This window comes from Equus quagga, chromosome 1 (assembly GCF_021613505.1).
Source record: "Equus quagga isolate Etosha38 chromosome 1, UCLA_HA_Equagga_1.0, whole genome shotgun sequence".
NCBI lineage: Eukaryota > Metazoa > Chordata > Mammalia > Perissodactyla > Equidae > Equus > Equus quagga.
In genome coordinates, this window is record NC_060267.1 from 57,419,356 (window position 1) to 57,439,992 (window position 20,637).

At 48.7% G+C, this 20,637-nt stretch overlaps 1 protein-coding gene across 19 annotated transcripts in view; it reads left to right on the forward strand.

The window, feature by feature from the left end:
• CACNA1C (calcium voltage-gated channel subunit alpha1 C) overlaps positions 1–20,637 on the forward strand; it is a 596,360-nt gene that overhangs the window by 475,076 nt on the left and 100,647 nt on the right. For all 19 annotated transcript variants that reach the window (XM_046654484.1, XM_046654423.1, XM_046654475.1 and 16 more), the window contains 7 exons: positions 241–401; positions 1,360–1,585; positions 13,916–14,123; positions 15,065–15,185; positions 16,852–16,966; positions 17,754–17,874; positions 18,223–18,292. In XM_046654484.1, coding sequence (XP_046510440.1) covers positions 241–401; positions 1,360–1,585; positions 13,916–14,123; positions 15,065–15,185; positions 16,852–16,966; positions 17,754–17,874; positions 18,223–18,292 — 1,022 coding nt within the window. The remainder of the gene's footprint in view (positions 1–240; positions 402–1,359; positions 1,586–13,915; positions 14,124–15,064; positions 15,186–16,851; positions 16,967–17,753; positions 17,875–18,222; positions 18,293–20,637) is intronic.

Sequence of the window (20,637 nt, forward strand, 5' to 3'; positions counted from 1 at the left end):
CATGCATGAGAGAACCAAAGGTTAGAAAGGAGCAGGGACAAACCCGAGGCCCCGTGGCTAAGTGGTAGAGCCTGGTTAACGTGATGGAAAGCTTGTCTCCCTGCTGCCAGCTTGCACTGCTCTAGTGTGAGGCCAAGTCAGTTCAGGGTGAAGAAAGCCACGGCGCTGCCTTTTGGACTGGGAAAAATCTGAATCTCACAGCCACTGCCCTCCCCATCCTCTCTCCTTGCCCCTTTCCAGCCGCTACTGGCGCCGGTGGAATCGGTTCTGCAGAAGAAAGTGTCGTGCAGCAGTCAAGTCTAACATTTTCTACTGGCTGGTGATTTTCCTGGTGTTCCTCAACACGCTCACCATCGCCTCCGAGCATTACAACCAGCCCCACTGGCTCACGGAAGTCCAAGGTGAGAGGCGGCCCCTGGCGCTAGTCTTGTTTACTCTTGCGAGCTCAGCCCTCGGTCCCAGGGAGGGAAGAGCCACAGGCAGAAAGTTGATGGGAAAGCAGCCAGCGGCCTTGGCTCTTGGTAGGCAACATGCTGGGGACACCAAGGGCCTGACCGCTTGCAAACCCCACAGTAAGATGCACCATCTCGCTATAAACAGACGTGGCTCACCTGCGTAGCCCAGACTGCCTGCCCCAACAGGCACTGTTGGGTCCAGGTGACAAGGACACGTGCTGCAGCTTGTTTGGCCATCTCAGACCCTTGGCTGCCAGCTTCCCAGAGTGGGTTGCCAGGACCTCAGGCCTTACCCCGCCTCCAGGCAGGCTTGCAGAGCATGTGAGGATGAGGTAAGCAAAGAGGCCAGGAAGAGGACCACAGTGTCCTGAGTCAAGGAGCTGTCCCTGATGGCGTCCCCGCATCCTAGGAGCGGATCTCACCAGCCAGCATCCCAGGGCCCTCCAGGGGAGTCAGGCAGACACAGGGCTGCATTCCAGAACCCTGGGCAGCCGTCACTCTCCGGTATAGAGGGCAGGATCCAACGGCCTGACTCCCTCTTTTGCCTGATGATTTGAGCAGATTACTCACCTCTCTCAACCTCACTTCTCATCTCTGAAAATGGGCGTGATAACAATAGTGCCAGCTCTCAGAGCTGCTGCGAGGAGTGAAGGAGATAATGCGCTCAGAGCCCTTGGTGCACAGTAGACTCGGTAAATGTTCATGTGGTGATAACTAGATACCCCTTTCCACCGATTTGGCCCTAACAGTCCTCTTTAGGTGGCAGTGGATAGGAGAGGCGTCCTGGCTGGGAAGGGACCGTTTTGGGTTTTTTTGCAGTGGTGATAATTACCGTGTTTTCTTCCTCCTCCTCCCTCTCCTCACACCCCTGTTTGGACGCCTCCCCCGCTCCTGGACCTGCCAGATACGGCCAACAAGGCACTGCTGGCCCTGTTCACCACGGAGATGCTGCTGAAGATGTACAGCCTGGGCCTGCAGGCCTACTTTGTGTCCCTCTTCAACCGCTTCGACTGCTTCATCGTGTGCGGGGGCATCCTGGAGACCATCCTGGTGGAGACCAAGATCATGTCTCCGCTGGGCATCTCTGTGCTGAGATGTGTCCGGCTACTGAGGATATTTAAAATCACAAGGTATTTGGGTCCTCATTTCCCCTCAGACATGGGACTCAGGGAGAAGTTCTTCTGGAAGGCAGGGGCGGCAGGAAGGCCTGGGTGGGAGAGTAGCCGCTATTTTCTTGAAGGGTCTGTCCTCTGCTCGGATATGACGACGGGAGTTTTTATTCATTTAGTTGGTCTATCGTTTAGAAATTCCTTTGGCTGCTCATTCCAGAGACTCAACTCAGTGGTGTAAGCAAATCAGAGGTCGGTTGAGTCACGTAAAAGACATCCAGAGGTGGGCAGCCGTGTGGCTTCCAGAAGGTCTCAGGGACCCAGTCCCCTTCTGTCCTGTGCTTTGCCAGCCTTAGGCCTACCTTCCACCCCCAAGGTCCCAAGGTGGCTTCTGGAGATTGAGTCATCATGTTTGAATCGAGGCAGGGAGAAGAGAAAGGGCCAGGGCCAGAGGGGCGCCTGTCCCAGCTGAGTCAGCCACCTCCAGAGCTCTCCCAGAAATCTCACCAAGGCTCTGTTCTCATGGCCACCCCAGCTGTTAGAGAGACTGAGAAAGTGACCTTTTAACTGGGAGTGTGCTGCCCCAAATGCAGTCAAGATCCCTGGTTCCTTCCTTCTTCCTTATGAAGACAGAGGATGGATATTGTGACACAGATGGCTTTCATCGCTCCTTCCACATGTTCACCCCCTCTCCCATCTGTCTGTCCGTCTGCCCACCCAAATCTTGCAGTCTTCCTAACTCTCTAGGTCAAGCAGTGATTGTCATGTAGAGGACAGGCAGGGGTAGGGAACAGGGAGAGGGCAGCATGCTCTAGGACAATGATTTCCAGCTGTGTTGTGACCCATTTTGGGTGTTAAAATCAGTTTATTGCATCACAACCACCATTTTTAAACAGATTTATTGAGATATAATTCACATGCTATTTAATTCACCTTTTTAAACTGTGTAATTCAGTTTTTTATGTATTAGAGTTCTGCAACCATCAGCACAACCTAGTTTTAGAACGTTTTCATTACCTCAAAAAGAAACCACATACCCACTCCTCTTGCCCCCCACCTTCCCTCCCAGTAGAAACCACTGATTTCCTTTTATCTCTATGTATTTGCTTATTCTGGACGATTCATATAAGTTAAGTCATACAGTACATGATGTTTTATGACTGGCATCTTTCACTTGGCAGAGTGGTTTCAAGTTTTTCCACGTTGTAGCATCTATCAGTACTTCACTCCTTTTGGTGGCTGAATAATATTCCACTGTGCATGCATGTGTGTGTGTGTGTGTGTGTGTGTGTGTGTGTATCACATTCTGTTTGTTCATTCATCACTTGGTGGACATTCGGTTTCTTTCCACCTTTTGGCTGCTATGAGTAATGCTGCTATGAAGCATTTGTGTTCAAGTTTTTGTATGGATGTGTGTTTTCATTTCTCTTGGATACTTATTTAGGAGGAGAATTTCTAGGTCATTTGATAACTCTGTATTTAAGATTTTGAGAAACTTTCAAACTGTTTTCCAAAGAGATTGGGCCATTTTACATTCCCATCAGTGATGTATAAGGGTTCCAGTTTCTCCACACTCTCATTTTTAGTGAAAGAATGAAATAGAATAAGAAAACATCAGAGGGCCTCACATGAATGTGAGCATTGCTTCATAAAAATATTTTAGATATATGTCTGAGTTGCAGTATAATGCCTATTTCTCACTATGGGTTGTGGTAGAAGGACGTATCAGAAACCCCTGGAGGGGAGGGGGTTCAAGTTGTGTCCCCCCTAGAGATACAAGTCTCCTCTCCTTAAGAATCTCTGCTTTGGGACCCTGATTGATAAGAGGAGCCCTGAAACCATCAGCTGGATTGTGTTGGAAGAAAAGAGGGTGGGGGTTGGTGTGTTCCCTTCAAGGACCAGCGTTGACCACACCCTGCTCAGAGTGCTCTGAACCTGACCGAGCGAGTCTCAGGGGCCTGCATTGCACCCCAGGTATCACGGTTCTTTTCGCAGTTCTCTCGGCAGCCATGCCACACACAGTCACTGTGGTGTCATCAAGGGTCAAGTGGGAAAAAGCATTTAAAGGGTTCAGTTCAGTGCCAGGCACAGGAGACACTCAACAACAAGAGCATTTATTATTAATCTAATTATAATTGTCACTATTAAGAGAAGGAAGAAGGAGAAAAAAGCTAATGGTGATGATCGACACATACACACTCTCTTACTTTGTTTATCCGCCATGTATATGCTACATGTCAACCTCTGAGAGAGACGGAAAAAGGTGTATGGCATGAACTGAACCCAGGAGAAATTTACAGTCTGTCCAGGGACCTGGCGCTTGTACATATGAAGCAATTGCAAGAAAAGCTAGGACAGAATAAAATGAGCTGGAAAATAGGTGGGGGGACACCTGCTATGGAAAATTAGGAACAGAAGAGCATTCCTGGAAAGGTTTAATGTCAGATGACAGGCTCAAAGTATACACAGAATTTAAATCCACACGTTTAACACTCCTGAGCGACAACCCCTTTGCCCCCTCAAAAAAGAGCTCTTCCTGAATATCTTGGCATTACAGAAAATCCATAGTTTAAAATAAAAGTAGTAGAAATATAATAACAATCATCGTTTACCTGCGTCAGTGCTGGCTCTTTGCCAGATACTGTGATCCGAATGCTGGCATGCATTCACTCCGTTCATCCTCGTGATTACCTACAAGAGACAATGAGGAGAGGGCACTATGATCATTATTTCCATTTTGCAGATGAGAAAACTGTGGCTTAGAGAGTTAGGTCACTTGCCCAAGGTCACAGGAACTGCTCACGAGTGAAGCCGGGATTAAGAGGCCAGTCTGTCTGTCTGTCTGACTGCAGGTTCTGTGCTCCTAGCCATGACCACCAACTGCAGAGTTGACTGAAAGTTGTGGTCTGTGTCCCTGAGACGAGACTTAAAGAATTTTTACATACTGATTCTTGGTTTTAGATAAATTGCTGATTCTACTTGCTCCTCTTGGGGTCTAGTAAAAGCTATTTTTAGTTTGGAGTTCCTAGTACCTCTTAAATAATTCTCAAAAGTCCATACTTTAGGAGTTTTCTTTTTGTTTTTGTTTTTGTTTTTAATTCTCATAGAAAAGAATTCTTGCTTCTAGATGTCATAGCGTCTTGAAGAGGTTTAACGTCATTCTGTTTTTAATAAACAATTTATCTATTTCTAATCTGAAACGATTCCCGAGAAACCATTTTTTTTCAATCTGTGTTTATCAGAGAGCTTCCCATAGTCCGTCCATGAGAAAGATTAGTGGTATTTTCAGATCTCTGTAACGTCTATAAACAGAATAATTTCATTATCTAATTGGAAGTTACTTTGGGCGAAAGCTGTCGTCTTCCTGTTTTCCAGTCTCCAAACCCTCTGGGGGCTTTTGGAAAACAACAAAGGGACAGGCTGTGCAGGGAATCCCATGCTCCGTCTGAACTTTGTCTCCGATACAACCCAGTGACCAAGAAAATGACTAAAATATGGGCTGGGAGTGGACATCATGGTCCCTTGAGATGGGTCATCTGTTTATGGCTCTGCCATCAAACACGTATATTTCGCCCTCTGCTTTTAAAATCTCTTGGAGAATACTTTGTGACGTCACGATACTGGTTTTTGCAGTGTATTCTGAGCCAGTCATTGTGATTCGCACTTAGCTGAGCCGATTAAGAGAGCTGTTAAGGACGCCCACCTTTAGAGATTTTGACCAGCAACTCCTGGAGAGTTCCATGCTGGTGGTTTAATGACTTCACTTTGAGAAATATTGGCCTAATTTCTGCTACAGTCCTTTGTCCACTTTCTTGTCTCAAAATATGAATTTTCATGTATAATTGGAAACCTTGATTCTTGCATTTCCACTCTCTTCTCTATACTGTAGCCCCTAACCATGTTAAGATTCTACTCCTCATGGTTCTTGACTGAGAAAACGCATAATGATAAACAGCAACTATGAATTCAGCAAAGTTTTTAAATTAATTTGAATTTTATTAATTCCTACACACCGGTATACATTTGGAGAGTGGTAATGTAAATTCAAGACAGGCTATTTATTTAGAGCACTATAATGCTTGGTGTACATTTGGATTCATGGATCCCTTCCTGTAGTTCTGAGCTGTCCTTGCCTCACCCAGGGCCTATGGTCTAAGAGTGGGGAATACTGATCTAGACCAGGGGTTCTCAACCGTGATGTCATGACGCATCAGTATGTTTAGAGCAGCTGAACAATGTGTATGTAGCAGATAATTTGCTATTACTAAGAGCTAAAATCCCAAAATTTGTGAATAATTTCCCTTTTAAAAAAATAAATACAAATAAATTCAATATTGTTTTTGTAACACCCCCACCCTTGGTCACTCGCATTCCCAAATGCTTTTATGAATAGGCAAGAATGGAGTGGACTTACCATTCATCCTGCTGCCTAAAGGGGGCAGAAGTCTTTGGTATGTGATGACTATGAATATGGTATATAATGAAAATGAATTATTAATGTGCTTACTTTTTTTGTGTTTTGTAAAAATCTGAGAATGCCTTAGCGAGTATACTGTATATATGACTATCATCCATCCTGTGGGTCTCATAGGAAAAAAAAAAATACTAGGACACTGCATTAGATGTGAGTCAATTAATTACGGAGTATCCATAGTGCTGTGAGTGGGAAAGAATAGGAAAGACAAGAGTCCCTTCTCAGTGAGAACAGAGAGGCATGCACGGCCAAAATCTTTGTCGTCTTTGGTTAAATTACCCGTAACAGCGGGCTTTCCAGCCACGTGATGGATGGGGTTCTTTCTCCTGCTTTGAGGCTTTATGGGGCTATAAATGTTGCTGAGTTTCAATGTCTAGTTTGTCTACTCTTTGTCAGCCCAGTCTGGCGGGTCATTGTATGGGGAGGAAGAAGAGCTTCAGTTACTTTAAATCTGGGTATGATTCCAATTTACTAACTGCATCTCACTTTTTATACAGTTTGTTGTCAAGTGCACCAAAATCCCCGTGGCCCTTGCTGTTTTCTCTCTTAACCCTTAAATCCCTTCTCCTGCTCTTCCTCCCCGCAGCTCCTTCCCAGGCGCTGAAATGTGAGATCGGGCTGACCCGGCACGGATAGACTTACCATGACCGCATGTGGGGCTCCAGAGAGCCCCAAGGTGAGGGCCTTTAGCAGATCCTCCAGGCCCGAGATGGCCCCATTTCCCTGTCAGAGTCTGAGCGTCAGATCCATCCCCACACTGCACCCACCCTCCCACCACCTTCCAGCCCCACTCTCCTGAGAGCCCCATGGAGGCTCTGAGCTCATTAAGGACCATTATTAGCAGGGTATATTTGGCATCTGCCTGGTTCCCAGGCCAGAGTCTACGGAGAAGGCAGCTCAGACTCAAGAGCTTGCACACTGGCTGTCAGCACGAAGGGTGGTTATTCTCTGGGATGGTAACTGACTAGTACCACCTCCTGGGGGTTAAGAAAACACAGGTGAGTGTGACTGAAATGTGCTCCCTCCCTGACCCTGACCTGTCGAGTACAGGGGCCAGCTGGGTGGCTCCGTGGTCCAGAAGCTCATGGGAGCGTGCTCGTAAAGCAATCCCACCGTCAACAGACCACCTTGCCAGCTTGACCAGGTATGTTCCCTCATGCAAGTTACGTTCTGAGTATGACCAAGGCCTCTGATGCAAACAGGGAAGACAGACCTTTGAATTTGTTCTCCAAGGCAAGGTTTTACTCTAAAGTGAAACACATAAGATGTGCTTTCAGATGCCGGCCCTGATGTCAGTTCCCCTACATTAAACCCAGCCTATGTGGGGTTAAAGCAAAGCGCTCATCCCCTTTCCCTGCTTACTCCTGGGCTTCTTGGCACCACCACCCATCACAGAAGCAGACAACCAAGGATATCCACCTGCAGATTCCCTTATCTCACCATCTTCCTCTCTGAAAGCAGCCTCACAAGGGCAAATGCAGGCTGGTGGGAAAGCTCCAACCAGCAAGGGCACAAGCTCCCTTCCCTACAACCGGCCACATTCCTTGCGACCTTTAAAACCCCTGGCCTCACATCTTTCGGGAAGACGAGATGAATTTTAGGGCTCACTCTGGTCTCTGGGCTAGTATCACCTGAATTAAAAACCCTTTCCTTGCCATAAGCCTGGCATTCCAGTTTTCTTTGGCCCCTCCTGTGTGGCAGGTAGGGAACCTGTGGATGTGGTCAGTAACACTTCCAGCCCCCAGAATGGAGGGGCAGGGATAGGTATCACCAGAAACTAAACCAGTAGATTTGGCCTCAGGCCCCAGGCTGTCCCAGACCCTGATCACAATAGTATAGAATTCTGTTTGGCTCATCCTGGCCCAGCATACAACCAGTTCAACCTCCTGTCGTCCCTGCAGGCTCTACTGTGTCTTAGGGGACCAGGGCCCAACTTTACTGAAGCGCTGGTCCTTGGACACCCACCCTGTATATCCCCCGTGGCCGGAGCAGGGAGAGGCAAGGGCAGGCTGAGCTTATGGGTTATCTTCCAGTCCTCCCCACCACTCCCACCCTTGGGAATGGGCGTAGAAGCCCCACCCACACAGATTCCCCACAGGAAATCTGCTTTATAAACACTCTGCCAACAATACATCACTGCCACCAGCACCAGGGGGAGGTTTTCCATCCCTCAGGACAGGAACAGTTGGGACAGGTGTGCATTTAGCTATGACCCTCACTGGAACAGAGGGGAGGAGGGCGGAGCATGTACAAAGCACCCAAATGCTATTGACACTGTTATTTTGAAGGTCTTTTATTTATAGCAAGCTCCATGCTCTGCTCTATACCTGGAATGTAAAGGACGCGGCCCTGAGCTGTTTGAAGCAAAGGTCCGCAAGATGAAAGCTCCAGTTCAGGCAAGGCTCGGGCTGCTTCCTACCGTCGAACAGAAGGGAGAATTGCACAGGGCCCAAACCAGCGAAGACAGAGCAGGGAGAATGATGGCCATACCAGTGCCCTGAATAGATGGTGGTCACCTAACCCAGGGAGGGTCACGAAAGTGGAGTGTGGTCAACATGTGAGAGAATTTAGGTAACAAAGAAACTGATCTGGTGGAAACACGATCTCTAGTGTAGAGAGAAAACAGTGGGCTGCGTTGGATAGGCCACGACCCCCTTTGGAGAGAATGATTCAGAGCCACAGGAGAAGTGGGAAGAAAGTTGATCCCGAGGATGACTGGGGCAGGTGCGGTGTCTGAGTTTGGGAGAGGCAAGTCTCTAGAGCTGGGCTTGTGCTTCGGGGGCTGTGAATGGCGAATGCTGGCTGTAGACGCCTGTGTGTGTGGGCACGTGGGTGCACTGTTCTGAACGGAGGATGCTCTGTTTTCCTCAGTTTCTCGACGAGGTCCAAGACGCTCAGTACTTTGTTCTGCTGCTGCTTGCTCCAAAGCTCTTACTTTCTCGGTGTGTGAGTGTGTGTTTCATAGTTTTAATCAATTAGGGTAAAAGCCTCAGTTGACTGCAAATACACCATTAACCCTCTGGTTTACCACCAGCTAATCTTTCTAAAAAGGAGAATGATTCGGGGATATGAGGTGTCATCTGATCTTCAGGCCATAGAGATAATAGCCATCAAGAATCAGATTGACATTAAGAAGGAGAGAGTTTGAGGATCTGCAAGGCTGCCAGCCATTTCATTTAAATGGTATTTCACGTCACCCTACCCCGATGCTGCCACCTGGCACCTACAAATCTCATTGATTCAGTGATAATGAGGCCCCCACCCTGTACCCCGTTATCGGCCAAGACAGGCCAGGCTCCAGTCCAGCTCTTCTCCTCTGAGCCCTGTTAGTGTCCTTTGGCACAGCATCTCTGCGGCAGTCCCTTTGTCTCAGTCTTTTAGAGAACACGTAGAACATCTCCAGCCATGTGCACATTAGGGATGCACAGCCTTCTGTTCAGCAAGCTGGATACCCTCATAATGCCAGGCCGCAGGCACCAGCTCTGCTCTTTTAATCCTGCTCCAGAGGAACAAAAGTTCAGGTGGCAGCCAGCCACGGGGCAGACCTCCACTTGCCCCTGTTGAATGGGAAGCAACAGGAGCGAACAGCGTAGACAACCGTTTGTTGATTTGTTGTAACTGTGTCTTCACTGTGGGGCTGGTCCTCAGTGCAGGATCTTTTCAGCTGGGTGTTTCTTATGAGGAGGGTGGGCTGGGGTCGGTGTGCCTGGCTGTGGTCATCTCTTAAACAAAGGCTGGCTCATGCCTTCACAGCATTGACTTTGAGCCTCCAGGATGGGTGTTCTTCCACAAGGCAGACGTGTTCACAGAGTTCTTCTGGCAATCCTACCCCAAGGGTCTTAAGCCGTAGCAACCCAGTTTTCTTTAGAGCGGATTGATACAGAATGTTTTTTTCTTTTTTTCTGTTGAAGTATAATCGACATACTGTATTAGTTTCAGGTAGACAACATAATGATTTGATATTTGTATATATTGCAAAATGATCACCACAATAAATCTAGTTAACGTCCGTCACCTTACATAGTTACAAAATTTTGTCTTGTAATGAGGACTTTTAAGATTTACTCTTTTAGCGACTTTCAAATACTCAGTACAGTAGTATTAACTATAGTCACCATGCTGTACATTACATCTCCAGGACTTATTTCTCTTATAACTGGAAGCTTATACCTTTTGACCTACTTTACCCAGCCCCTGCTCCCCACCTCTGGCAACTGCCAATCTGTTCTCTTTATGTGTAATTGTTTAACATGTGTTCTGACAATGGAACGGTCAGGAATCCCAGAAACTCTACCTGTAAATTTAAGGAAGCTATAGGGAAAAAAAATGATATGGGGGGAGGTACAAACAGCCACTCCTCACTGTTAGACAAAGTATATTTGACTCAAGTGTCAGTATGAGAGGTCTCCCCGCTCTCCACCCCTGCTCCTCCACGCACACCCAGACACTCTCTGTGACCCCATGTCCCCTTGCCTTTCCCTCCAGTAAGCACTAATGTGTCACATTTACAGTAAGATTCATTCATTCAACAAAATCTTTACTCGTCACCTCCTTTGGGCTAGGCACTGTTCTAAGCACTGAGGATGGATGAGCAGATGAATTCCTGGCTCTCGTGGACTTTTCATTCTGGTGGCAGGTGGTGATGAATATATAAAAAAGTAGGACTAGAGGGTAGAGTGGTGGTCAGGCAGGACCACTCTGGTGAGGGGACATTTGAGCAGAGTTCTGGGGGAGAGCTCTGCTGAGAGCAGAAACAGCAGGGACCAGGGCCAGAGTACGTGTGCTTAGAGGATGAAGGGACGGTGAGGAGGCCGGTGGCCTGGAGCAACCGAGAAGGAGCAAAGCGGAAGGAGAGGAGGTTGCTGAGGCAGTGGGCCGATTCCTCAGGGCAGACCCTTAGGCATTAGCATCCCAAGAGGGAGGCAGGGTGAGGCTTGGTCTGACACATTGTGATGGGCCTTCCTCGGCTGTGGTGTGGCCAATACTTCCCAGGGTGGCGCATTTGGGAGCTTTTCCCCTGAGATGTGTGTGGTGTGGAGAACAGCTGTAGGAAGCAGGGGTGGAGGAGGGACAGCCTGTTAGGAGGCAGAAATCAGATGACATGCGGTGGCTCGGGCTAGGTGACAAAGTAGGGAGAAGTGGTCAAATCGGGCTTTGCTTTGAAAATGGAGCTGCAGGATTTACTGATGTGGGGTGTGAGAGAGAGATGTGAAGGATGACTCCAAGGCTTTAGGCTTGAGCCAGAAACTGCTGTGTCATTTTCTAGGATGGGAAAGATGATAGGGTGGGGCATTAGGAGTTCTGTCATACCCAAATCCCATGTTGTGAACCACCCTTGCTGACTAGGAGAAGTGCAGACTCTCCTGGGATGCCCCTCAGGGGTAGGGGGCAGAGGGACATGGGCAGGCATGACAAAAGACTTCTGCCTTTTAACCCAGGGCTCTGCCCTGCGTCCAGCCCCTCTTGCCCATTAGTGCTCTTACACCGACTCCACTCCGACCCCTCTAGATTGCTCACTGTTTGCCATCTACCCAGTGTTTCCAGGAGGGTTCTCCTCCACTGGCTGACTCAATTTGTTTCTCTACAGAGCCTCCACTTCTCCAGAACCCCAGGCACTCTGAGGGCTTCCTCCCACATCCTCTTCCCTCTCTGCCTCTGGTCTGCTCCACTCTGCCCGACATCATCCCCATTCATGGTGACTTTCTCCCTCCAGTCTGGGCTTCCTTGTCCAGCTCCCCGTAGAGTCCCCATGGCTGTCACACATCTCTGAACCTCGGTTGTAAGCCTGATTTGAGTTATTTCCCTCGTTTCCATGTGCCTCATGAAAATTAAGGCTCCAACCTTCTACGGCTATTAAGACTTTTCCGGGATATTCCATGACAGTTGAACACACAGAGGTCTCTAGGGGGTTCTGTGAGCTAACCTACATGCAGACGCTCTCCCCTCTGAAACAGCTGGAAATTCTTGTTGTAAATATGCTCTAAAGTTACTGGTTCCTAAAACCAGCTCCCTGACATGTGTTGGAGTGGACGCCTGAGAGTCGCGCAAGCCCCACCAACAGCGATTGTGACTCCGTGATTCCAGGAGAGGCCTTGGAATCCGTGTTTAGAAAATGATCACACTCCTCGGCAGTTTCGTCTCCAGGCAGGTTTGGGAAGACTGCTTTAAATGTAGGGGGCGAGGGTGTTCTGGCCCCAGAGAGGTTATCTTAATTCTTGGTTTAGGCAGAGCAATTACTACCACCTGCAGCCTGCTGGGACGCCTTGCAGTCCCTCACACATACTGGGTTGGACAAAGTTTATTTGTGGACGGAGATGGAGAGGATGGAAGAAGAAACCTCTGGTCTCTGCCCTCAAGAACTCAGAGCCTGTTTGGATGAGCTAAGACTGTCACAAACGAGAAACACTTAAGGGCTTTTATAGAACAGATACAAATAAATGTATATTAATATGCTGCAAACAGGGAGTGTGGCTAGCAGGCAAAATAGAGATGGAGAAAGGCTGAATTTGTGAAGGAGAAAGGCACATTAGAGACTCCAGGCTGGGAAGAAGTTCATGTTTACATCCAAACTGTTGGCCCATCTGCTTCTGCACTTGACGTGGAAGCGTTCTCTGGAGAGAGGTGCTCTGGAGAGAAGGCTGGGGCGCAGCTGAGAAGCAAGATGAGGGGTGCTTCGCATGTCACTGTCTTAAGCAACAAAAACAGTTCACTGTGTATATTGGTAATAAGCTGGAGACATCTTAAGTGGAGGAAACCAAGACCATGACCTGAGGGCCGACAGGCCAGAGGCGGAGCTGTAGGGAAATGAGATTGCTCTGTTCTTGCACTTGCTCCAGGCGGAGGCTGGGTCCCTTTTGCTGCAGAGCATTTTTTGTCCTGATCTGACCCTTTCACAGGTACCCAAACTGCCTCCAGCAGCCGTTATAGTACGACCCCATCCCCCCACCCCACCCTCACGCTTTCCAAGAGAAGGGGATTTTCCTCAGGCTACAATGAAGGCCCTCTGTGTTCATGGTGCAGAGAGGGTCTGTGATTGTAAGAGTGGGGCCTCCTCTCTGCTCAGGCGGAGCCCCCGCCCCAGCACAGACCTGTTCCTGTGGGTGGGGTACGTTTGCTGTAATCCAAGATTTCCCACACTTGCCTGTTTATGAGAATCCTCTGAGATGCTTGTTAAAAATACAGATTTCTGAGTCCCAAACTACAGCTTTTTAATCAGAATCTCCAGAAGAGAGGCTTTTTAGAAAGCCAGTTCTTAGGACAGGGTAAATTCGGGAAACTTCACTAAGCTATGCCCCTCTCTTACCCATGGGCGACCTAACCCATGTTTCTGCTAGACAGCTGCTGCCTGGGCTGGGCTGAGGGCCACATTACAGGGGGAAAAAATGTGTTTTTCTGTCTAAAGGCCAATTGTGATAACAATAGTGACTGACCTTTACCTACTGTGTGCCGGCAGGGGACTGGGGCTTTTGTTTTTCTGGATTATCTCATGTAATCTTCTTGACAACCTAATGAAGTATGTGCTACTGCTGTCTCTGTTCTTCCAGATATGGAGGCAGAAGGAAGGGAAGTTAAGTGACTTGCCCACAGGCACACGCAGCTGGCAGCTGGCAGAGCTGGGTGGGAACACAGGCTTCTGATCCCTGAGCTCCATCTCTTCTCCGGGACATATTACTGATCCCAGGACCTTGAATTAACCAGGCTCCACACCCTAAATGTGAGCTTAGCAGCCCAGTTCACACCACCACCACTACCCCAAAGAAAGGGCAGAAGAGGAGGGAGTTGTAATTTATCTTAAAATCTCTAGTGGGAGTGTGAATGAGGAATGATGTGAAGGAAAGCACAGGAAAAGGATGCTAATTCCTCATGTTGGTCCTCAGGTACTGGAACTCCTTAAGCAACCTGGTGGCATCCTTGCTGAATTCTGTGCGCTCCATCGCCTCCCTGCTGCTACTCCTCTTCCTCTTCATCATCATCTTCTCCCTCCTGGGGATGCAGCTCTTTGGAGGAAAGTTCAACTTTGATGAGATGCAGACCCGGAGGAGCACATTTGATAACTTTCCCCAGTCCCTCCTTACCGTGTTTCAGGTATGGACTCTTCTCTGCTGGGATTATGACCAGGTGGGTGGGTGAGTGGTGAGGGAGGTGGGAGAAGGAAGGAGACTTGGAAAGGTAGAAGGAGCTTCACCTTGTGTTGGGCACCCAAAGCCAGCCTAGATCAGCCATGGAGGCTCCATGCCCAGCAGAGTCTTGGTTCTTTCAGTAGTTTCCCTGACCCCTAGACCCCCGTGGAATTCCACTGTTGATGGACCATTGAAAGAAGATCTAATCAAGCAGTTTAAAAACTCTTTCTTAGCCGTGGAACCCTTTATTCAAATAAATTCTACATAAAAGCCCAAACTATAAACCAAGAAAAACAGCCTGCTCTTGTTGGGGGAGGGGAAGGTGATGGAGCTGTCTTTCCTACCCACCTTTCTTGCCCCTAGAAAAAAATACAACTACCCCTTAAATTTGTGACTTCATAGATATTTTGGCTTAGGACAAAGCCAAAGTAGCACTTGTTTAGGTTTAAAAGTAGATTGATTTATTTTAAAAAATGAATAATATATGGATGTTGCCAAAATCTTAATGGCGATACCCACATGACTAATGTTTGGGGAAAACAGATAGCACATTGCTCTCCCAATGAACACATTCACATTGGTGAAGGGGTGTTTATGCCCTAACCTGAGGTGCCATCTCGTGTACTGTATGTGGGTCGTAGGAGAGATTTTGACCAGGGAGCCCTTTCAGTTGCCCCTCAAGTAATATTATTCTAGTGGCCACGCACTTTGTCTTAGGACAGAGTCAGACTTGTCCGGGTCAATAGCTCAGAGCCCCTGGGAGGAGAACTGGGAGCCAGGAGGAGGGAAAGAGGTGGAAATAGATCTTAGTCGTTTTCGTTAACATAGTGGGGCAGGGCAGGGGAGTTTTGGGGTTTGCTGTTGGTCTAACGCTGTGTCCCTTATTGGTGGGAATGTGTCATTCAGATCCTGACCGGGGAGGACTGGAATTCGGTGATGTATGATGGGATCATGGCTTATGGCGGCCCCTCTTTTCCAGGGATGTTAGTCTGTATTTACTTCATCATCCTCTTCATCTGTGGAAACTGTATCCTTTGCTCCTGCCTCCCCACCCTTAATGCCCCTGCCCTCAGTCTGCAGCATGATGCCAAATAGGTGTGCCCAGCAGGTCCTGACTCGAGGCTGAAAACTGTGCTTGCCCGTCCACAGGGCCCCAGGCAAGCAGGGGAAAGGCGTGCTCTGGGGAGAAGACAGTCCCCAGCCCAGAACTGCCTTAGCTGGCGGGTCTTGCGGGGAGCCTGGAGCTTTGGCATAGATGAGGATGTAAGTTCATCTTCCTGAACCAGTTCAGGCTACAGTGTTGCCCAGCTCCAGGAGGAGTGTTCTCACTGTAGTCTGGGTGCATGATGCCCCCTGGCTGTGTGCACGTGCAGCCACTCACATGGACTCTGATGTGAACGGTTCTGGAGTTGGGCACCTTAGCTGCCCTGGGATGTTGCATCTGCTGGAGGTAGGATGCTCAGTTAAGGAGGACTGAGCCATCATCCTTGAAATGGCCTTCGTCTCCTCTTCCTGCTTTCTGGTCAGTGTCCCCTTCCTCTGAAGCCACTCTCCAGGACTTTAGTCACAGGCAGAGCTGGCTGGGCCTCACCAAGCAGACCTGACAGATCCTTCCTGATCCAGGCCACGGGCAGGTTTCCAGAGTCTCCAGCCACAGGTGTTCTTCTCTCCCTCTGGTCACAGCCCCATGAGGGCTGTGTGCAGAGGTGGGTTGTTAAGTGGAAGCAGCTCTGGCCCAGACTCGGGTTTAAATCGCAGCTTAATGTAATGCGCAAAAGCTGGGCGTTGATGCCAACAGACAGGCTTTACGTTCTACCAGCTAGGTGACCTCGGGCAAGCTGAAGCATCTCTACCTCAGTGTCTATAAAATGAGGTGATAAAACGATAGTACCTGCTACTTACCAGGTCATCGTGAGGTTTAGTGGGATAATGTGTGCAAAGCCCCTGCCACGCGGGGGCATGAGAGCGAGGCATCCAGTAGCACCCTTGCACAAGCCTTCACCTCACTGGGTTGTGGTTCCCTATGTGTGAAACAGGTGACTGTCTGGGTGTCTGGGTGGAGGTCAGACTTAACAGATGTTAAGAGCCCTTTCAGCTCTACTTTCTTTGATTCTGCAGTTCTCTGACCCAGGGTGTCCATTCAAGGTTGAGGGTGGGGGAGAGAAGAAAAGGGCAAATGACTGCTTCAGTTAGGAGTCCCCAAGCTTTGGCAGCTCCAGCTGGACCTTCCGAGGGTCTTTGTATGCTCAGGCTCACTTTAAGAGTTGGCAAAGACATGAGGCCGCCTCCTGAGGGCCCAGTCATAATGAACCGCTCTTGAGAGCGTTCTGCATTCTGCTAGAGACAGTGCTGTTTATAATGTCACTTACAGCCAGTCCTCACAGTGGGGACACCATAAAGCAGCCCAGCAATTAAAGAGCAAGGCAGGGCTCACTGCTGCTCTCCCTCCCTGCTCCAGCCTACGAGCTGACCTGCTCTCAACCCCTTAGAAAACTCCAGGTAGCTAGTAGGGTGATGGGGAAGGAAAAGCAGGCAGGAGGGACACCAATGGGTTTGGACCTCCTGAAGGGAGTCACCATGAGCTCTCACTGTGGGGAACTCTACCCCTGCATGTCCTGCACCCTCCCTGCTCCCTGTGCCCACCAAAAACCCCAAGGCCAAGGGTCGTTTTCTTTAAGAATGGACACAAACAGATATCCTACTGAATGTGTTCTTGGCCATTGCTGTGGACAACTTGGCTGATGCTGAGAGCCTCACATCTGCCCAAAAGGAAGAGGAAGAAGAGAAGGAGAGAAAGAAGCTGGCCAGGTAACCCTCTGAGCTTACCCAGGACCAGGGGCCCAGGGGCCCGGTTCTGGAATGCCATTCCCTTTGGTGGTAAAGTGAGCCTTGGATGCTGGCCTCTGTTGGCCATTCCTCCCAGAAGGACACTGGGTTTGGGGCTTCTTATAGTAAGTTGGGTCTCTCTCCTAATTCCAAGGCATTGCTCTAAAGTGGAGACCATCATGAATTACAGTCTCTGTGAAGGTGTTGTATTTCCCTACCTCTTTTGAGAAGAGAGGTCATGAAGGGTGCTGGTGGGAGTAAAGGATGGGGAGAGAAAAAAGGCAGCCACTCAGAGAAGAAATACAATTCTAGTTGAAAGACTGATTCTTCCTCACTGTTTTGTGACTCATCTACAGTGTTAGGAAGGCAAGATAGGACCCTACATTGTCTTCCATCATTGTCTAGATTGGACTGTCATAGGCCACCCATCTGCTGGGTACTGAGCAGAGTTTTCCAGGACCCAATCCTGAATGAGATCCAGAACCTTTCTCTGCTTTAGACAAGGACTGGAGCAGCAGAGAAGCTGGAAGAAGCCAACTGAGTGCCAGACAGAGCAAGATGAGGCCAGGTGCCTTGATCCTGGGCCCAGCCCAATAGCGTTAGTGACTGAGCTCCCCATGCCATGTGCCCTGGGTGGAGGAAGATGGACATAGGCCTAGGGAATCTGCTCCCACTGGCCCCCAACAGACCACAGAGTAGTTTTCTTTTTCACTGTTCCCTGTCACTCCAATAAACATCTCTCTATTTTTTTCTTCTGCTGACCGGCCAGGACTGCCAGCCCAGAGAAGAAACAAGAAGTGGTGGAGAAGCCAGCAGTAGAGGAGGCCAAGGAGGAGAAAATTGAGCTGAAATCTATTACAGCTGATGGAGAGTCCCCACCCACAACCAAGGTGAGTGGCCATCTCCTTCCAAGACCTGGGAGGGCCATTGCTGAGGGAAAGAGGTTACAGTCTTCCCAGGCCAGACGCTCATGGACAGGAAGAAGGAAGGAAAGAGACTTGGTGGGATAAAGCCAGTGAGGGTGGAGCAAGAGAACCAGGAATGTGAAGACAAGGCAGATTGGTTGAATCCCAGCCTTCTGCTGATGTCTTAAGAATATGCACAAAGTAACAAGGATATATTTTTGAGTCAACAGCTCAGCCACTGACTATAATGCAATTTCAAGGCTGCTCCAAGCCTCTCAAACTGTGGGACGTATCTAACGGGATTCTTTCTCCTTCTCCCCCTTGGCTGCCTAGATCAACATGGATGACCTCCAGCCCAATGAAAATGAGGATAAGAGTCCCTACTCCAACCCAGAAACTGCAGGTACCAGTCCTACTGCCTAAACCTGAGGTTGGGAGGTTGGGGTGGAGATCCATATTCTGAAGCCATATGGAAGTGGCGGTATATTCAAGACCAAGGGCTGCAGTTTCCCTCTGCAAGTCCCTTGCGCTGCCGAATGTCTCCTGCCTCTGTGTTTGCACTGCCAGTCCTCATCCAGGGAAACTCAGCTCCTTGTTTCCTCATAATAATAATAGGAGATTACATAAGTCATATTTGAGCAGTGTTTTTGTGCCTTTTGGAAGCTGGATTCTATATGCATTTAAGGTTTTATTGTATCCTGTGTTGTAAAATCATTATTAGCTTACAAAATTTATTACTACAACGTATGTTGCAGCATTATGCTCACTTAATAATAAAAGTAAATCCCAAATCTGTCTTGCCCTCACTCAGGAGGCAGTGCTGAGTACAAGGACAGCTGCCACCACAGATGTCCCACCTGTTGTTTTGTGGGATGCTTTTGGGTCTCTCCTTATAAAAAGAGCTCATACCGACTGCCTTCTCGTCTTCTATCTGATACGTAAATTGGCAGGCAGTCTCCTCTGAGGGAGTTTTAATGCCAGAGGTCGTTCAGCCTTTCTCCAGGATTCGCTTCCCCGCTTTGCAAAACCCCACATCCTGGACGAGCCCCGGCTTGCCTTCCTCTTACCTGAAATTGCAGATATCACCACCCGCCTCAAGCTCGAAGTCAATTACGCACGACAAGGGACTGTTATCTTACTGACATTTCCTTCTCTGTGGAGGTTGGGCTATATGAGGGTTGTTACCCACATTAGGTGCCCGAAAACCTTCTGCATTTATGAGCAAAGCTAGGTTTTCCTTTTTGCTTTCCCTCCGCTGGTTCTCTGCGGGAAGTCTGCAAGGACAGCAGTGGCCCCCTCCCCTTGTCCTTGGGAAGAGGCTCCCTGTGGCCGCTCCAGCTCCCTCACCTCCCCGTGTAGGAAGCAGGCTTGGCATCCTGGGGTGTGGACAGAAAGAGGAGCAGGAAGAGCCTTTCTGGGGGCTGGGCACTAAGCCTTTTGAAGTCATAAACCCTTCTGCTGTGAACGTTATAGAATTTCAAAGACATACTAGAAATATTGACCAAATGCCATGGGATGATCTTATCTTCATCCTGAATAAACAAATAAACTTTAAAAATGACATTTTTGAGATAACTGGGGAAAATTGAATATGGACTGGGAACTAAAGGATTTTAAGTAGTTTTTGTTAATCTTGTTAGTAAAATAATATTATTATAGTTCTATTTTTTAAATATTGAAGTGTTTATGGCTGGAGTCTAAAATGTTCAGAAGTTGCGTTAAAATGCCCCAACAACAAAAAATGGAGGCAGGGAAGGTAAATCAAGCAAGATGGGCAAACCGTCAAAGGTTGTTGAAGCTGGGTATGGAGGTTCGCCATATGAGTCTCTCTTCTCGTGTGTATATTTTTAAAGCTTAAAAAGAAAGAGAGTATTAAAACAAACCCCTCTGGCCCTGAGCAGAGCCTGTCCATCTGGCCTGCGTCTCCAGGAAGCAGCCTCCCGGCACGCAGCACACAACACACAGCAGGCAGCACGCAGCAGGCAGCACACAGCACGCAGCAGGCAGCACACAGTATGCAGCAGGCAGCAGGCAGCACGCAGCAGGCAGCATGCAACATGAAGCAGGCAGCATGCAGCAGGCAGCACGCAGTACGCAGCACACAGCACACAGCATGCAGCAGGCAGCGGGGCGAGCACCGGCTTAGGGGGTCTGTTCTTCCATCACCTAGCTGCAGTCAGGCCCTCTGTCCCTGTTCCTGCTACAAAGCAGTGAGGTAGACACACCCATGACAATAAGCTCAAGTTTCATTATTCTAAATACACTCGTGGCCTTTCTCTTCTTTGTTGCTCTAATAAAATCAAAGAGAAGCAGATCAAAGGGAAAAAGGACTAATGAGGATATTGTCACCACATCGGCCATCATAGAAATGTTTCTCTGTTGACACGGCTTTGAGAATTCTTGGAATCGTTTTGCTTTTAAACTGAAAAACTGTTCTCCCACACTCTGCTGATTCCGCAGGATTCCTTAGATTTTTCCCCCATCACGTGGCCACCCTTCTTTAACCTCCTGCAGATGTGTGCCTTCACTCTCTTGGTCCCAAGAATCTCCTGCCTTGGGTCCATAGACACCTGAGGCCGTCCTGCCTCAGCCCAACACCACCACTCAGGCCTTTAAAGCCAGTTCCTAGGGCTCCCATTTGTTCACTATCCCTGGTTTCCATTTTCTCACCCAAGGCCGGTATGTTCTTAAAGCTGGTGGCTCTGGACATCCCTCTCCTCCAAGGCTGCGTGAGCCTCTGCTTCCTAG